General features: G+C 44.4%; 1 protein-coding gene across 1 annotated transcript in view; it reads right to left on the reverse strand.

Annotated features, from left to right (window-relative positions):
• Window positions 1–19,251, reverse strand: part of LOC110501039 (CUGBP Elav-like family member 2) — a 227,764-nt gene extending 208,513 nt beyond the window's left edge. The window contains exon 1 of the mRNA XM_036957414.1: window positions 19,085–19,251. Coding sequence (XP_036813309.1) covers window positions 19,085–19,137 — 53 coding nt within the window. The 5' untranslated portion in view covers window positions 19,138–19,251. The remainder of the gene's footprint in view (window positions 1–19,084) is intronic.
• Window positions 19,252–20,245: the final 994 nt, after the last annotated feature.

Genomic DNA, 20,245 nt, shown 5'->3' on the forward strand with positions numbered 1-20,245 from the left:
ATCACAGCACTCTCGTTGGGCTACGGGAGGTCACCAAGGGGCCTGGGTCCTGGAGGTGGATGGAGGAACGAGTTTCTGAGCATGATAGTGGATACCAGAAGAAGAGAGAGAGTTTAGAGACTTCATCTAATATTTTTGTCAGCTTAGACACTAGGCTATCTAAGAAGAAGATGAAATCAAATATGGAAATAATTATAGGCAATATATATTTTATCTGGAACGCTTCACGTCAAATTGAGGCACATGATATTCTGAGAGGTTTTAAGGATTTCCGATGAGATTGTAATAGGATCCGATATCGGAGGGCTTTCATTTGAAATGTCATATTTGGATGATCCTGCAATGAAAGCCATTAGGCAGAAATGTGTTCGTCCATAAAAGAGCTGTTCTGTGTGTGTGTGATTGCGTTTAATAGCATTGCGTTACGTGTGTTCACGCTCAAGTCTCTCGGTAATGTTGCCTTCGACGGGATACCACCTCCGTCTGAGTGGAGGAATAAACTCAAAACAACTTCTTGTAACGTCTCTGTCAAATTACCATCATTTCTGTTTAGAGTACAGAGATATGCTGCTGTAACGTTGTCACAACGTCTCTGTCAAATTACCATCATTTCTGTTAAGAGTACAGAGATATGCTGCTGTAACGTTGTCACAACATCTGTCAAATTACCATCATTTCTGTTTAGAGTACAGAGATATGCTGCTGTAACGTTGTCACAACATCTGTTAAATTACCATCATTTCTGTTTAGAGTACAGAGATATGCTGCTGTAACGTTGTCACAACGTCTCTGCGATGTTTGGAGCTAATGGCCTAACCATTATTGAATGGATGATCAGCAGATCAGAGGGAAATTGGGGTAACAAAGACACACACACACACACACACTTCCATGTCCCCCGGCATGTCTGCCACAGAGAAGCGTAGAGCAGGAAACACGACCAGACAAAAGAGAAGGATACCCAAACAGAAAATAATTCTAAGAAACACATTTCTCTAAAGATTGTCTCGGCTGGGCTTTTAATTGCGTCAGTCAATGTGTGTCTGTGTGTCTGTGTGTCTGTGTGTCTGTGTGTCTGTGTGCTGACACACTTTCTGCACTTTCACAGGAAGAGCCAGCCTCTGTTTCCTGCCATATGCAGGGAAACAACACACACACACACACACACACACACACACACACACACACACACACACACACACACACACACACACACACACACACACACACACACACACACACACACACACACACACACACACACACACACACACACACAATTCCTGCAGACTCCACACTCCTCCAGTCAGAGAGTCATATGACTTTAATCACAACAGTGAACTCCCAGATAATTTTGCTCCACTCCATCTGCAGCTGCAAAAACAGTACATCCCTCTCTCTCCTTCCCCTCCTCTATCATTCCCTTTCTTTACGCTCTCCTTTACTCTGTCATTTTCTTTCTTTGTCTGCATTAGGTTCTCCTTCTCTTTCAGTGAAGCAACAATGAAAAGAGCGACAGTCAGGCAATATTCTTCTGCTCAAAGAGGCTTCGAGCTAACATGAAAAACCAAGCTGTAGAATTAAAAAATAAAAAACCCACAGCATTCTGGTCGGCTGTAGTTCTCCCTATCTGCCCTTCCCTACATCTCTCTTCATCTATTTCTATTGCTCCCTATATTTCTCTCTCAAGCTGGACTTAATCTCTCTCTGTCTGTGTGTGTGTGTGTGTGTGTGTGTGTGTGTGTGTGTGTGTGTAGCCTGTTCTATATTTCCTCTGCACACAGCAGGCATGTGGAGTAGAGAATGTTACTGATAAAAGCCAATGTCCTATATTTCTTTTAGGACTTCTCACTACCAGGACTGTTCTGTTATCTAGTGATCTGATACAGCCAGCTCCAGACCACTATCCCCTCACTCCCAGTCCCACACACCTACGACACACCTACTACAGACCTAGTACACTCCTACTACACTCCCACTATCGATCTACTACACTCCTACTACAGACCTACTGTACACCTACAGTACACCTACTACAGACCTACTACACTCATACTGTACTCCTACTACACACCCACTACACTCCTACTGTACTCCTACTACACACCCACTACACTCCTACTGTACTCCTACTACACACCCACTACACACCTACTACACTCCTACTGTACTCCTACTACACACCCACTACACACCCACTACACTCCTACTACAGACCTACTACAGACCTACTGGACACCTACTACACTCCCACTACAGACCTACTACACTCCTACTACAGACCTACTACACTCCTACTGTACACCTACTATAGACCTACTACACACCCACTACACTCCTACTACACACCTAGTACACTCCTACTGTACACCTATTACACACCTACTACAGACCTACTACACACCTACTACACACCTACTACACACTTACTGTACACTCCTACAGTACTCAGACTACACTCCTACTACACACATATTGTACTCCTACTACACTCCTACTGTATTCCCACTACACTCCTACTACACTCCTTCTGTACTCCCACTATACTCCTACTACACACCTACTACACTCCTGCTACACAGCTACTATACTCCTACTACATACCTACTGCTACACTCCTACTACACTCATATTATACTCCTTCTACATACCTAATGTACTCCTACTACACTCCTACTACACACCTACTGCACTCCCACTATACTCCTACTACACACATACTACACTCCTACTATACACCCACTACACTCCTTGCTATACTCATACTACACTCCTGCTACACACCTAATACACTCCTACTACACTCATATTATACTCCTTCTACACACCTAGTGTACTCCTACTACACTCCTACTGTACTCCTACTACACACCTACGTAACACATACTGCACACATACTATACACCTACGTAACACATACTATACAAATACTACTCCTGCTGTACTCCTACTATACACCTACTACACACATACTATACAAATACTACACTCCTGCTGTACTCCTACTATACACCTACGTAACACATACTATACAAATACTACTCCTGCTGTACTCCTACTATACACCTACTACACACATACTATACAAATACTACACTCCTGCTGTACTCCTACTATACACCTACTACACACCTACTACACACCCACTACACTCCTGCTACACAGCTACTATACTCCTACTACATACCTACTGCTACACTCCTACTACACTCATATTATACTCCTTCTACATACCTAATGTACTCCTACTACACTCCCACTACCGATCTACTACACTCCTACTACACTCCTACTACAGACCTACTGTACTCCTACTACAGACATACAACACTCCTACTGTACTCCTACTACACACCCACTACACACCTACTACACTCCTACTACATACCTACTACAGACCTACTACAGACCTGCTACAGACCTAGTACACTCCCACTACAGACCTACTAAGCTCCTACTACACTCCACCTACTACACTCCTACTGTACTCCTACTACACACCTACTACACTCCTACTACACACCTAGTATACTCCTACTGTACACCTACTACACACCTACTACAGCCCTACTACACACCTACTGTACACTCCTACTGTACTCATACTACACTCCTACTACACACATATTGTACTCCTACTACACTCCTACTGTATTCCCACTACACTCCTACTGTACACCCACTATACTCCTACTACACACCTACTACACTCCTGCTACACAGCTACTATACTCCTACTACATACCTACTGCTACACTCATATTATACTCCTTCTACATACCTAATGTACTCCTACTACACTCCTACTACACACCTACTGCACTCCCACTATACTCCTACTACACACATACTACACTCCTACTATACACCCACTACACTCCTTGCTATACTCATACTACACTCCTGCTACACACCTAATACATTCCTACTACACTCATATTATACTCCTTCTACACACCTAGTGTACTCCTACTACACTCCTACTGTACTCCTACTACACACCTACGTAACACATACTGCACACATACTATACACCTACGTAACACATACTATACAAATACTACTCCTGCTGTACTCCTACTATACACCTACGTAACACATACTATACAAATACTACTCCTGCTGTACTCCTACTATACACCTACGTAACACATACTATACAAATACTACACTCCTGCTGTACTCCTACTATACACCTACGTAACACATACTATACAAATACTACACTCCTGCTGTACTCCTACTATACACCTATGTAACACATACTATACAAATACTACACTCCTGCTGTACTCCTACTATACTCCTACTACACACCTACTACACTCCCACTATACTCCTACTACGCTCCTACTACTACACTCATATTATACTCCTTCTACATACCTAATGTACTCCTACTACACTCCTACTACACTCCCACTGTACTCCCACTACACTCCTACTGTACTCCTACTACACACCTACTGTACTCCTACTACACACCTACTGTACTCCCACTATACTCCTACTACACACCTACTGTACACCCACTACACACCCACTACACTCCTGCTATACTCATACTACACTCCCGCCACACACCTACTACACTCCTACTACTACACTCCTATTACACTCATATTATACTCCTTCTAAACACCTAATGTACTCCAACGACACTCCTACTACACTCCCACTGTACTCCTACTGTACTCCTACTACACACCTACGTAACACATACTACACACATACTATACACCTACTACACACATTCTATACAAATACTACACTCCTGCTGTACTCCTACTATACACCTACTACACACATACTATACAAATACTACACTCCTGCTACACACCTACTATACTCCTACTATACACATACTACAGAAATACTACAAGGATACTACACACCTACTACAGGGCGACTACAGACCTACTACGGGGCTACTATACACCTACTACAGGGCTACTACAGGGTTACTACAGGGCTACTACAGCCCTACTGCATGGCTACTACACGGCTACTACAGACCTACTACACACCTACTACAGGGCTACTACATACCTACTACAGGGCTACTACACACCTACAACAGGGATACTACAGACCTACTAGAGAGCTACTACAGACCTACACCTACTACAGGGCTACTACACACCTACTACAGGGATACTACAGACCTACTACAGTACAGGGCTACAGGCCAGAGAGAGAGAGGAGGATAGAGAGAGAAAGAGAAAGAAAAGGAAAGGAAAATAAGGAAAATATGAGACATGAGACAGGAGGAGAAAGAAAGTGGAAAGAGGAGAAAGAGAGAGAGAGAGAGAGGGTGACAGAGAGATAGGGAGAGATACAGTAGGATTACAGTACAGAGATAGTGGAGTGATAGAGATACAGTAGAGAGATAGTGGAGAGATAGATACAGTAGAGAGATAGTGGAGAGATAGATACAGTAGAGAGATAGATACAGTAGAAAGATAGTGGAGAGAGATACAGTAGAGATAGTGGAGAGAGATACAGTAGAGAGATAGTGGAGCGATAGATACAGTAGAGAGATAGTGGAGAGCTAGATACAGTAGAGATAGATACAGTAGAGAGAAAGTGGAGCGATAGATACAGTAGAGAGATAGTGGAGAGATAGATACAGTAGAGATAGATACAGTAGAGATAGTGGAGTGATAGATACAGTAGAGAGATAGTAAAGAGAGATACAGTAGAGAGATAGATACAGTAGAGAGATAGTGGAGCGATAGATACAGTAGAGATAGTGGAGAGATAGATACAGTAGAGAGATAGTGGAGAGATAGATACAGTAGAGAGATAGTGGAGAGATAGATACAGTAGAGATAGATACAGTAGAGAGATAGTGGAGCGATAGATACAGTAGAGAGATAGTGGAGCGATAGATACAGTAGAGAGATAGTGGAGCGATAGATACAGTAGAGAGATAGTGGAGAGAGATACAGTAGAGCGATAGATACAGTAGAGAGATAGTGGAGCGATAGATACAGTAGAGAGATAGTGGAGAGATAGATACAGTAGAGAGATAGTGGAGAGATAGATACAGTAGAGATAGATACAGTAGAGAGATAGTAAAGAGAGATACAGTAGAGAGATAGATACAGTAGAGAGATAGTGGAGCAATAGATACAGTAGAGAGATAGTGGAGAGCTAGATACAGTAGAGAGATAGATACAGTAGAGAGAAAGTGGAGCGATAGATACAGTAGAGAGATAGATACAGTAAAGATAGATACAGTAGAGATAGTGGAGCGATAGATACAGTAGAGAGATAGTGGAGCGATAGATACAGTAGAGATAGTGGAGAGATAGATACAGTAGAGAGATAGTGGAGAGATAGATACAGTAGAGAGATAGTGGAGAGATAGATACAGTAGAGATAGATACAGTAGAGAGATAGTGGAGCGATAGATACAGTAGAGAGATAGTGGAGCGATAGATACAGTAGAGAGATAGTGGAGCGATAGATACAGTAGAGAGATAGTGGAGAGAGATACAGTAGAGAGATAGATACAGTAGAGAGATAGTGGAGCGATAGATACAGTAGAGAGATAGTGGAGAGATAGATACAGTAGAGAGATAGTGGAGAGATAGATACAGTAGAGATAGATACAGTAGAGAGATAGTGGAGAGATAGATACAGTAGAGAGATAGTGGAGAGATAGATACAGTAGAGAGATAGATACAGTAGAGAGATAGTGGAGAGATCTATATGCATCTATACAGTAGAGAGATAGTAGAGGGATAGAGTGAGGTCCCTGCACTGCTGCTCTCTGCTGCCCCTGGGGTACGGAAGGCTCACGCTGGGTGTTGCTATGCAGACGGTGAAGCTGGCGCATAACAAAAGGGAAAACAGAGTGAGGGACAGAAGAGAGAGAGAAATGGAGAAAAAAAAGAGAAAGAAACAGCAGGAGGTAGAGGGCAGTTTGGCCGAGCTGACTGCCTGTGTGTTCTGCTGTATCATCTCTTCCTGGTGGTTGTGACATGGGCATGGTCACCTATTGGATTACGCCTATTAACTAGTCATCTTTATTACCATTGGTCAGTTTTCTCTACCAGGTTATTGTCCAGAGCATTCCCAAAAATCATTATTCACACACAGGCTAAGAGATCTCACATTTTTGTTTTCAATGGGCAGAGAGCCAATGTTTTTCTTTCCTTCACTGACTATCCCTTTTCCTCCCATCCCTGTCTTCCCTCCGACCCCCACTAAGCTTTCCGCTTCGGTTTCAAGCAAAAGCTGTTTATTTATTCAGACAAGATCTCTTTTTCCTCTCTTTTCCTGCTCTCGTTCCCTTTTACACGCTTGTTGAGGATCACTGAGAAAAGGAGGAGGAGAGAGAGAAAGAGACAGATTGACATTGGAAGGAGAAAGAGTCAGAAAGAGGACGATGTACTGAAACGAGAAAGAAAGAAGGAGAGAGAGAGAGAGAGAGAGAGAGAGAGAGAGAGAGAGCCCTCCCTGGTTTCTCAGCCCTTCTAAGCCCTACTCATAAACCCTACAGATGATTTCAGCCCAGAGGAGGTTGTGAGACTCCCTAGTGTGCCTGGGGAAACACACACATATAGGGGGGGTTAAACCTGCTTTATGGCAGAAGCTTTAGAGTGTATATACACACCCTGATGCCTCTGAGACTAAGACTAAAACAAAGCGACAAACAAAGCTCGGCAGTTAAACAGAGCCAGGAATAAACAGTATGTGTGTGCGTTTGCGGGTGCATGTATGTTTATGAGTCTGCATTATTAAACACATTTGTCATTCCTGCCCGGTGGTTGTGTGTGTGTGTCTGTCGTACTCCCGGTGCAGTGTACGGTAAGGTAAGCCAGCCTGTGTGAGAGACCCTGGATATTGAACATCTCCTGTTCTCACGGCACATTTATCCCCATAAAACATTACCTCAGGCCTACATATCAATCCTACACACACACACACACACACACACACACACACACACACACACACACACACACACACACACACACACACACACACACACACACACACAGCTTTTGACTAACCTGCTCTCCTGAAGGCAGTCACAGAAGGTGTGTGTGTTTTAAGTAGTCGACTGACTCGACACCCAGGGCTGACGACAGATGACTAAGTTTATCTACTATAGTGCCACCGGAGATGGCTTCTATAGCAGCCACATGCTACAACACTCAGTCAGTCAAAAACCCTGGGATATGGCACAGAGAGAGGGGTCCTGACACAGCCGTGGGGTCCTGAGAATGTGTGCCACTGCGTTAAAAGAGAGGGATGCGGGAATGTATCACACTGAGCACGTGCGTGATGCGCGTGTGTCTGATAACATCTAAAAACAAATACAACATCTGACAACAGCCAGAAACAACGTGTGAGAGGTTAAAGACAGACTATGTCAGCCATATACAGGGGAACATGCAGCCTTAAAAGCCTCGGTGGTTCTGCCTCATGCATTTGTCAGTGTGGTGTGTGTGTTTCTTATTCTGTCACAGTTCAGTTTTACACACACACACACACACACACACACACACACACACACACACACACACACACACACACACACACACACACACACACACACACACACACACACACACACACACACACACACACACACAGCGCCACGGAGGCTTTTAAGCCAGCATGTTCCCCTGGTATATGGCTGACACACAGAGTTTAACCTCTCAGCGGATATAGCATGTCTTATACACACTGAGCTGCCGATGGGGAGAGACGGATGGGGGGACGGATGGGGGGGGGGGGGGGGGGGGGGGGTAGGAGACTCATGTTGCATTGTCAGTTGAATGCAAAGACAAATAGGTGGGACTGTGTAACATGGTAAATTAGAGGTACTGGTATTACCTACACTATCCTATTAGTTGAGGCCTGTTTAGTGTAACCTCTCTCTCCCTCTCTCATATTCCCTCTCTCTCTCATATTCCCCCTCTCTCTCTCATATTCCCTCTCTCTCTCTCTCATATTCCCTCTCTCTCTCTTTCTCATATACCCTCTCTCTCTCTCTCTCTCATATTCCCTCTCTCTCTCTCTCATATTCCCTCTCTCTCTCTCATATTCCCTCTCTCTCTCTCTCTCTCTCATATTCCCTCTCTCTCTCTCATATTCCCTCTCTCTCTCTCATATTCCCTCTCTCTCTCTCATATTCCCTCTCTCTCTCTCTCATATTCCCTCTCTCTCACTCATATTCCCTCTCTCTCTCATATTCCCTCTCTCTCTCCAGGGACACCTCTCTCTCTCTCATATTCCCTCTCTCTCTCTCATATTCCCTCTCTCTCTCTCTCATATTCCCTCTCTCTCTCTCTCTCTCATATTCCCTCTCTCTCTCTCATATTCCCTCTCTCTCTCATATTCCCTCTCTCTCTCTCATATTCCCTCTCTCTCTCTCTCATATTCCCTCTCTCTCTCTCATATTCCCTCTCTCTCTCATATTCCCTCTCTCTCTCCAGGGACACCTCTCTCTCTCTCATATTCCCTCTCTCTCTCTCATATTCCCTCTCTCTCTCTCTCATATTCCCTCTCTCTCTCTCATATTCCCTCTCTCTCTCTCTCATATTCCCTCTCTCTCTCATATTCCCTCTCTCTCTCATATTCCCTCTTTCGCTCATATTCTCTCTCTCTCTCTTATTCCCTCTCTCTCTCCAGGGGCACCTCTCTGTTTCAGCCAAGCGGAGTAGAAAAGACACTGGGGTTTAAACAAAGCCTACTAGACTCCCTCTGTTAGACCCACATCTGGTTCCACCTCAGAAAACACACGAAAGAGGATTTCGACACCCACCATCTCAGATTGTTCTGAAATCGTTTCTGTTTGGGTGCACTTGTTATCTGTAGTTTCTCTAACAGATAAGATATGCAGTCCTGAAACATCATTTTGTTGAAACATAATAATACAAATTAAGCTAATTGATTGCACCCAAATTGGCCTTTTAAATTGAAATAGGATTCATATAATCTTCAATAAATATAGCAACTAACATCTGATTTGGACCAGCAATTTTCGTAACAATGAGTAAGTTTTGGGGCGGCAGGTTAGAGCGTTGGAATCTGTCGTTCTGTCGTTCTGCCCCTGAACAAGGCAGTTAACCCACTGTTCCCCGGTAGACCGTCATTGTAACGTAAGAATTTGTTCTTAACCGACTTGCCTAGTTAAATAAAGGTTGCAGGAAAATGGTTTTCCTCACAATTCAAGCCAGTCCTCTATGAAAGCAATTCAGATTGTCCTTCACGTAGGCTTAAATTGTGTCCAGGAAACAGCCCCTCTGTGTGAGGTTTATTCCCTTGAAAAAAAGGTATAAAGTTAGTTAGCAGTTCTAATAGTCTACAATGGAAAAAGTCCCAAATGCACACGGTATAGTCTTCTGCAATGATAACGGTATTGGGTTGGGCTTAATGGTAAATATCTTTAACCACACTACATATCATACCTTTTAGAATAATTGTACTGAAAAACATACGACTGACATGCTTCATCATTTTGTCAGGGTTGTCACCACATTTTAGTCACAAGCCCATTTCCATCAAAGTTTTGGGCTTGTAGGAAAAGTCTTCATGTGAGAATTGCACCTTAAGGACAGGCCTTTCTGAGAGCTGTTGGACTATTCAAGGACAGTTGGGTTGAAGCATTAGGTTGCTAAGAGGAGGACAAACTGATTGGCTTTCATGGAGGACTGGCTTGAATTGTGAGGATGACCACACAATATATTTTCCTTATGTGCTAAAGGTTTTGGTTTTCTACCCGAAGATGTGTGTGTGCGTGCTACCTGGGGCAAAATTGATAAAAGGGTGTGGCAGTAGCAGGAACAGCGGCATCTAGTGGGCAAAACCTGGCACTTTCACACTCATTTATAGTAAATAATGCAAGCGACTTCAATGGCTAATTACTCTGAACAGGGAAATTAGAGTCACAGGGAATAACTCGTAAAGGATGAAGACAAAATAGTTTAAGCAGCAGCTCCATACCATGGTTGCCATGGCGCTGTGAGGAAGCCTAGGCATAGAGCTCTGTAAATATATATATATATTTTTTATTGCATATATCTGGTGTTTTTCAGCCACAGATTTGCAAATGTTTTTGTTTTGGCTAGCTGGCTGGATAATGTTTTTGTTTTGGCTCGCTGGCTGGATAATGTTTTTGTTTTGGCTAGCTGGCTGGATAATGTTTTTGTTTTGGCTAGCTGGCTGGATAATGTTTTTGTTTTGGCTAGCTGGCTGGATAATGTTTTTGTTTTGGCTAGCTGGCTGGATAATGTTTTTGTTTTGGCTAGCTGGCTGGATAATGTTTTTGTTTTGGCTAGCTGGCTGGATAATGTTTTTGTTTTGGCTAGCTGGCTGGATAATGTTTTTGTTTTGGCTAGCTGGCTGGATAATGTTTTTGTTTTGGCTAGCTGGCTGGATAATGTTTTTGTTTTGGCTCGCTGGCTGGATAATGTTTTTTTTTTGGCTCGCTGGCTGGATAATGTTTTTGTTTTGGCTAGCTGGCTGGATAATGTTTTTGTTTTGGCTAGCTGGCTGGATAATGTTTTTGTTTTGGCTAGCTGGCTGGATAATGTTTTTGTTTTGGCTAGCAGGCTGGATAATGTTTTTGTTTTGGCTCGCTGGCTGGATAATGTTTTTGTTTTGGCTAGCTGGCTGGATAATTTTTGTTTTGACTCGCTGGCTGGATAATGTTTTTGTTTTGGCTCGCTGGCTGGATAATGTTTTTGTTTTGGCTAGCTGGCTGGATAATGTTTTTGTTTTGGCTAGCTGGCTGGATAATGTTTTTGTTTTGGCTAGCTGGCTGGATAATGTTTTTATTTTGGCTAGCTGGCTGGATAATGTTTTTGTTTTGGCTAGCTAACTGGATAATGTTTTTGTTTTGGCTCGCTGGCTGGATAATGTTTTTGTTTTGGCTAGCTGGCTGGATAATTTTTGTTTTGACTCGCTGGCTGGATAATGTTTTTGTTTTGGCTCGCTGGCTGGATAATGTTTTTGTTTTGGCTAGCTGGCTGGATAATGTTTTTGTTTTGGCTAGCTGGCTGGATAATGTTTTTGTTTTGGCTAGCTGGCTGGATAATGTTTTTATTTTGGCTAGCTGGCTGGATAATGTTTTTGTTTTGGCTAGCTAACTGGATAATGTTTTTGTTTTGGCTCGCTGGCTGGATAATATTTTTGTTTAGAAAATGTATTTTGCAACACTCACGCACGCGATGCGAGCTGTGTGGTCAGCATGTAAGGCACTAGAGGCGTCACTACAGACCCGGGTTCGATAACAGGCTGTGTCACAGCCGGCCATGACCGGGAGACCCATAAGGCGGCGCACAATTGGTCCAGCGTGGTCCGGGTTAGGGTTTGGCCGGCCGGGGTGTCCTTGTCCCATCGTGCTCCAACAACTCCTTGTTGGTGTTTCCTCCGACACATTGGTACGGTTGGCTTCCGGGCTAAGCGAGCATTGTGTGAAGAAGTGCGACTTGGCAGGGTCGTGTTTCGGGGGACGCATGGTTCTCGACCTTCGCCTCTCCCGAGTCTGTACGGGAGTTGCAGCTATGGAACAAGACTGTAACTACCAGTTGGACTACCACTTTGTTTTTGTTTCACCTGGCTGGCAGTCCCTGATCCTCTGAGAGCATGATTTCAGGCCTGGCCTGAAACGTGAGAGGAATGGGAGACAGAGGACTACAGCAGTGTTGAGGCAGAGGGCTCGTGGTGAGGACGACTGGCTACTATTCTGAACTGCGTGTGGTGAGCTTTCTGGAGCCCAGAGCTGCTGAGGCATCAGCCAAATGGGTGAGACTGGAAGAGGAGAAGTCCAGTGACTATAAGACTCAGGCTGGTCCCCAGACTTGGCCTCTACAACATCACCAGCAGACTCCATCACCATCATCTACCCTCCTCAGACCAGCTCCTTCCACCAAGCCATGAACCAACCCTCTCCATCTCCAGAGAGAAGACTTGGCCTCTATTGGTTGACCTGTCATGACACTGATTATTGCTTGTTGTTTTTTTGCTCTTGAACTGCTTTGAGATTCTATGAAAGGCACTATTGAAGTTTAATAAATTATTAACATTATTATTGTTATTATAATACCACCTGTATTATAAGATAACTGATTATGGAATTGGCGTGAGATGTAGGGGGTCCATGGGTGTCTTTTGACTTAATGGTGGGAAGAAGTTTGGTCTAAATCAGATGTTGGGTACTATATTTATTGAATATAATGTGAATCCTATACATTAAAGGGGCCAAACTGGGTGCAATCATTTTTAAATGACTTTTGAACAAAATAATGTTGCAAGAACAATATGTGATAATGATGGGTGTCATGCCCCTCCCCTGTTCGCATTCTCTCTCAGTCTCTTCCTCCCCCTCCTTCGTCTCTCTCACGGTTTTATCCAGCTTGCTGAGCTAAAATATGTAATGATCTTCAACTGATTCCGGGGGTTTGACGTGGAAGGATTCATCCCCCTCTCCCCGCACCCCCCCCCCCCCCCTGTCTGAGCCATTCACACAGAACACTGTATTGTTCGCTGCGTTGCAGTGGTACAATACCCCCCGCCCCCGCGTCACAATGCTTTGATTGACAGGGGTCCAGCTGAAGAGTGAATCGCCGTGGCGACCGGAGTCCATCACAGACGAGCAGGCCAACCGACCTCTCTCCGTCTACCACCCTGCCTGGTTTGCTCTTCACCTCTTTCCTTTCTAACGCCACGGGTCAGAGTGGCTTCATCACTCTCTCCATTCATCACTTTCACTTTAACAACCCTGTCGCAAAACAATAAACAGGTCATTGCATTACCCAGGCTTACAGTTGATGTTTTGTTTCAGAGGCCCTCTTAAAACACTGAGAATAATGCTGAGCACATAATGTCCATTTCCAAACCAGAACCACTAGGTTCAGGGTTGGCGGCAGGTAGTGGTTAGAGTGTTGGACTAGTAACCGCAAGGTTGCTAGATCAAATCCCCGAGCTGACAAGGTAAAAATCTGTCGTTCTGCCCCTGAACAAGGCAGTTATCCCACTGTTCCTAGGCTGTCATTGAAAATAAGAATTTGTTCTTAACTGACTTGCCTAGTATTTTTTTTTAAGGGGGCCTCACTCTCCGTCTCTACCCAGCCTGGTGTCACCCTCCTCTGGCCACACAATGCACATCCATTGGGGTGCTGTCACGACTTCCGCTGAAGCCGGTCCCTGTCCTTGTTTGGGCGGCGTTCGGCGGTCGACTCCTCTACACCAGCGACACATGGGCATTATTACAGGTGCAGATTAAAAGACCCAAGCCAGGAGCACAGGGTGGATTTAGAGTCAGTGTGTGTAATCCTATGACCTGCAGGGGTTAGCAGGCTATGGACACACACACACACACACACACACACACACTGCAGATTTAAACCGCATCAGACAGACACTAGCCTCAGTAATTAGATAGATAGATAGATTTGTGTCTCGGGGATAAAGCTACATTGAGTCGGATCCACAGTTAACTGGATTAATTAAAACTAACACTGGGTCAAATGCTCAATGACCCCCCCCCCCCCCCCCCCCCCCCCCAATCCTCCAACCCCCAACCCTCGATCCTCCGACTCCTTCATCTCTACCCAAATCCCCCAGTGACAAAACAAAGTCACATACACTTCCGCTTCCAGACCGGGGCACTTGTGTGGTCGACAGATAATACATTCATTACATGATTGGCCACAGGTGAAAAGAGCCTATGGCTTATCGATGCTTTTATTGGCTGCGCCCCAAATGGCACCCTATTCCCAACACAGTGCACTATTTGTGACCAGGGCCCATAGGGTTCACTGTGTGATTGTATGAACATTCGTTTACGATTTATCATGTCTGAATAATCCAGACTTGAGATCTGTGTGTGTGTGTGTGTGTGTGAGTGAGTGAGTGAGTGTGTGTATGTGTGTGGGTAATTCAAACGTTCATGCAAATGTCCTTCCCAGTGACGTTAATGCATGATTTATACAACGCTGCTTGGAGAGGCAGTGCGTCACACGCGCACATCTCAAGTTAGTGAGACTCCGGTCCTAGATCTTTACATTACACTCCAAAGGGTTTCTACATGAAGACAATAATTGTTTATTGTTAAAGCTCTCTCTCTCTCTCTCTCGCTCTCCTTCTCTTTGGATTATTCCCGGATTGGCAGGCATCAGAGTTCACATCCAACAGTTACTTAACCAGCCCTGTAATAGAATACAAACCGGACTTCTCCTCGCTCCCTAATCTAATAACAGACCTACCTTGTCATTGGTCCGTGTGTGTGTGTGTGTGTGTGTGTGTGTGTGTGTGTGTGTGTGTGTGTGTGTGTGTGTGTGCGTGCGTGCTAAGTGTAATTCTGGATGTAATCGGGTGGAATTAATAAGCATGCCGTTTCTCATTATGGAATAACTGTGCTGCTCTTCAGAATAGGAGAGGCTGACTACGAGAGCAACAGACAGGCTTTACACCCCACAACAATGCTTTGTTACACAGATAAACTGAGCTGTGTGTGTGTACGTGCGTAGACGGTATATTTTTGTCTGGATGCGATACCTGTGTGTGTTCATGTGTGTGTGTGTGTGTGTGTGTTCGTGTGTGTGTGTGTGTGTGTGTGTGTGTGTGTGTGTGTGTGTGTGTGTGTGTGTGTGTGTGTGTGTGTGTGTGTGTGTGTGTGTGTGTGTGTGTGTGTGTGATAAATGTATGATAGTCAGATGGAGCTGGTGAAAGGCTGCAGCAGCCACACCATGGAGTTGATCAGATAAGGATGAAGTAAGCTGAGGTCCAGCCAGAGGGCCAGAGGACCAGGGGACCAGAGGACCAGAGGACCGGGGGACCAGAGGACCAAGGGACCAGAGGACCCAGAGGACCAAGGGACCGGAGGACCGGGGGACCGGGGGACCAGAGGACCAGGGGACCAGGGGACCAGAGGACCAGGGGACCAGAGGACCAGGGGACCAGAGGACCAGGGGACCAGAGGAGGGTGCAGATGTCCACATCCATCTGGAGCAGCAGGCAGATTATCGTTAAGACACAGATCGAGAACCTTATATATAATACTCTGTTTCGGTTGAAATCGGCACATTCAGTACACGTTGGTTTTCTAACAGTCTTCCATATCAAAATGTTATTCTCCTTCAGCACCACTCACCTCCACACAACCTCCCCTATCGGTCACACATCAGATACATCATATCAAACTAACTTCAGTAGATGTATTTCCTATTAGATCTTCAGGAATGTGTCCTCTGACAACAGCAAATGAACCCACATTCCGTACAGTGCAGTGGGCATGATGGACAGTCATATGCTGAATGCTCCCGGAATGAGAGCAAAACAATATGGATGTGAGACCACATAATCATCTCAACAAACTAAATCAGAAGCTACAGTGTACACAACATCCAAGATAATACAGTGTACACAACATCCAAGATAATGGAGAGACTGTACTTCTTTGGTCCTGCATATTATCCAACCACACAATAACACCATGCACAAATCATACCACGCCACGGGGAGTGCTGCTTATTGTATGTGACGGAGTTGTTTGGGACTGTCGGTGTCTTAATGGTATGTGTGTGTATGTTAGTGAAGTATGTGTGTGTGTGTGTGTGTCTGTCTGTCGGAGGTGATCCTCATTAGGGAGATGCGGCTGTGCCTCGGAGAAGAAGCACAGAATTGCTTCATTATAATACACTAAGCTAACAGTGAAAGAGAAGAGACAGAACGAGAGAGAAAAAGAGAAGGGGGGTAGATAGAAGAGGATGTGTGTGTGTGTGTGTGTGTGTGTGTGTGTGGAGGGCCAGCCCTAAGCTGGTCTTTATTAAGATGCTCAGTCTTGAGAGACGGACAGCTGCTCCTGCAGCTAATCTAAAGCAGCAGAGGTTTAATAAAGAGAGAGTGAGACAAATACCCCTCCATCACTCCCCTCCTCATCCTCTCCCCTCTTCCTTCATCATTCCCTCCTCATCCTCTCCCCTCATCACCCATCTCTCATCCTGTCCTTCAACAAACAGATTACATCCCTCAATGATCGGGGCCCGCCCTCCGCTTACCAGCGCAGTGTGTGTGTGTGTGTGTGTGTGTGTGTCCACTTAGAAAAGAGAGACTATTTCATACACACATTCAAAAGTTGACTGAAAGGTTGAGAATTCCATTCCTGATATACTCAGAAATACCAACTGCCTACATATTACAAAGATTCTCTATCACAGGAAAGACAGGAAATAGCCCCCGTAGAGAAACAGTGGGTCATCCTCCCCATCTTCACCTTTTAATGTGAGTGTGTACGGGTCAGTGCCACAAGCCATTTCATGCCCCAGGCTCCATGGGGCCATCACTATATAAGGCTAGACTGACATCATCCCGTCTTCACAGGCTCACAGTCACAGCAGCAATAAGCATGTTCTTTAGGGTTCCTGTGATAAAAAAAATGTATCTATTCCTGATTTATTGATGAGGAAATTCTAGTAAGTAGTAAGGAATATGTATATAGGGAATGATAAAACAGAGGACTTTTTAAGCTCTGCATGAGATTTCTGGAGCCTCGTGCTCCATCCTCACTGTGGCTTCTCAAAAATAGAATTTCAGAATCAGAACTAGACCATCTCTGCTGATGAGGAGTCCGTCGAGGGAATTATCATGACTTATTTAGTATTAAAAGTCTTCAATATTCAAATTCCAGCATTTAAAAGTCACAAATGCCGACTAAAATGTTAAATGACAGTGAATGCATAAATACACATTTTGCAGGTGTAGGCTATTAGATGGTAATATGAAGTGTTAGGGTAGAGTGTTGGTGTAGCCCAGGGCCATATATATTGGTGTAGCCTATTAGTGGTGTAGCTGTAAGACAGTCCTGGAGGAGGGAAACAGAGAGGAACTGAGCAGAGGACCACAGGTGCAGGCATAGCTGTGGGAAGTAGTTTGGGGGTGGATGTCGCTAATACAGGACTATTAAAGCCCCAGTGGAAAAATACTTTTGTGGAAAAATATTTTTTTCAGGAACATTTTCTTTTTTTCCCCCCAGATTTTTCAGGTGGTGCTGTAAACACCCATCAGCACCCCTACTTCCAGCGGCTCTGAGCGCAGGTAGGTTATTTTCTCAGCTAGCTTCACAACATTCTTTCAAGAAATGACCCCGCTGCGCACTATAATGAAAATAGGCTACACATTGCTCCGAAAATGTGATGTGAAAACTTGAAGCAACAAACGTTTTTATTCCTTCAGGAGGTGCAGAGATGGAGTGGAGAAACTCAACTTCCATTGTTAAGCTAACAATGTTGTGTTTAAAAAAACTTTTAAAAACATGCCATGTTTTAGGCTAAACTGTAAATGACAGTTTTTCATAAACAAAAGAGAGCTAAGTGAAGGGGATATAAACTTGCAATAAATGTCCACTCAATGCATCCTTTGCAATATATACGTAGCCTATATGACTCCCAAGGCGTTGTGATAGCGCAGCTCTCAAAGACAGTAGTCTAGGCTAGACGGGTCGGTGAGGATGATGATGGTGCCCATAGTCTACAGTAGGTATCGGCAACTGTAAATTGTTGAGGAACTTTGGGGTCCACGGTGCGAGAGGGAAGATCACCAAGGGTTAATAAGATGGAGGGGCTGATGAGCAGCTTGCATTCGTCCGACACGACAGCAGAAAGAGAGGGGGAGAAAAGAGAACAAGAGCTTTACCGAAACAGGACCCGACATCGCAAAAAAAAAAAAAAAACTGCCGAGGGCGCAGTATTGCTGCTGTACTGTAGGTAGCATTGCTAATGTACCTGTAGACTTCCAGTCATTGTTAACAATGGCTCGCAAAACTACCACTAACTTCCTTTATAGGCCTACTGCATGCAGAGGCATACAAATGGCATTCACGAGTTTATTTGACTCTGGATAAGTATAAAAGGAGATAAATGCCAGAATAACGCATTATCCCTTTAAGCCAATGTAATGCAAGGGGGCACGTCCGCAGAACAAATCGCTACATCCATTCACCAGCGATAACCCTTTGCCACCCGCGTCCCACCCAGCACCGCACGTTGGGTATCACAACAATTCCCTCCTATAATTTCTGCTGCATTCACAAGGCGAGCTAGAAAACGGGACTTGGACTTACCTTAACACGTTCCAGTTTTTCAGTGGGTCCAGGTCTGAAATGATAGAAACCATTGTTGACTAGCTAGCAGCACGGGGCGCGATGGCTGAACAAAAGCGGCGAGAGCTGTACTCCGTCTGCAAATGACAGTAGCGCTAGGATGCAACTCGTCCTACTTCTTGGTTGTGTGATAAGCGCTGTCATAGCTCTCTCCCTCCGCCCCCTGCTGAAAGCCTGCGCTCTGCCGCTACACACAGCGACCGAATTCTCCACTTCTCCAGCCATCCCCAAAGCCTCATAAAACAACAATATAATCCTATACAGAACAAATTAGTGACTATTTATTCAAGAGCACTTTTCATCCAAAGCACCGGAAATTGTGTATTTACAATAATTACCTAGGCTATAATATATAATTAGATTTGCCCAGAAATAACATGACATATGCACACAGCACATCCTGTTCAACTCGTTATTTTAAATAGGCCAGGTTCACTTAGCCTAATGATTATCGACAGGGTTACAATTAGATCACACAATTTGTTATTGAATGTGTCCTATTTCAATTGGAAGCTGTGGTAGACTTGCCTGCATCATCTGTCCTGTTTGACTTGTTTTACATTCAAATCAATGTGCAAATTCATGCCATACACAATGTAATCGGGGAAAAAAAGCTTATCCTCAACACACAAATGATAGGCCTAGCATAACATTGGCTATGAACAAATAAGAAATTCCACAAATTGTTATTACAGGTGGCCCAATAGGCCTCATCGCAAATATTCAGAGAGGTAGACACTGCATCTATAAGTTATGTTCAGTAGTAGCCTGCTTATCTAATGGAGCAGGGAAAATATACTGTGTTAGGCCATCTCCATCTATTTTCATTAGGCCAAAACACTGTCATTGCTCACTTCCTGTCTCTGGCACAACCACATCCTGTTGATGAAAGTCAACTTTCCTCTCTCCCCTCTCAGCCGATGTGACACTGCTGCACAGTATGACTATAGGCTGCAACATGGCAAAGGACCAATGTGGAATAAGAAAAAAAGGATGTCAGGATTTTGTTTCTAGCCACATAATCAAATCAAATCAAATCAAATTGTATTGGTCACATACACAGGGTTAGCAGATGTTAATGCGAGTGTAGCGAAATGCTTGTGCTTCTAGTTCCGACAATGC

This window comes from Oncorhynchus mykiss, chromosome 21 (assembly GCF_013265735.2).
Source record: "Oncorhynchus mykiss isolate Arlee chromosome 21, USDA_OmykA_1.1, whole genome shotgun sequence".
Lineage (NCBI taxonomy): Eukaryota > Metazoa > Chordata > Actinopteri > Salmoniformes > Salmonidae > Oncorhynchus > Oncorhynchus mykiss.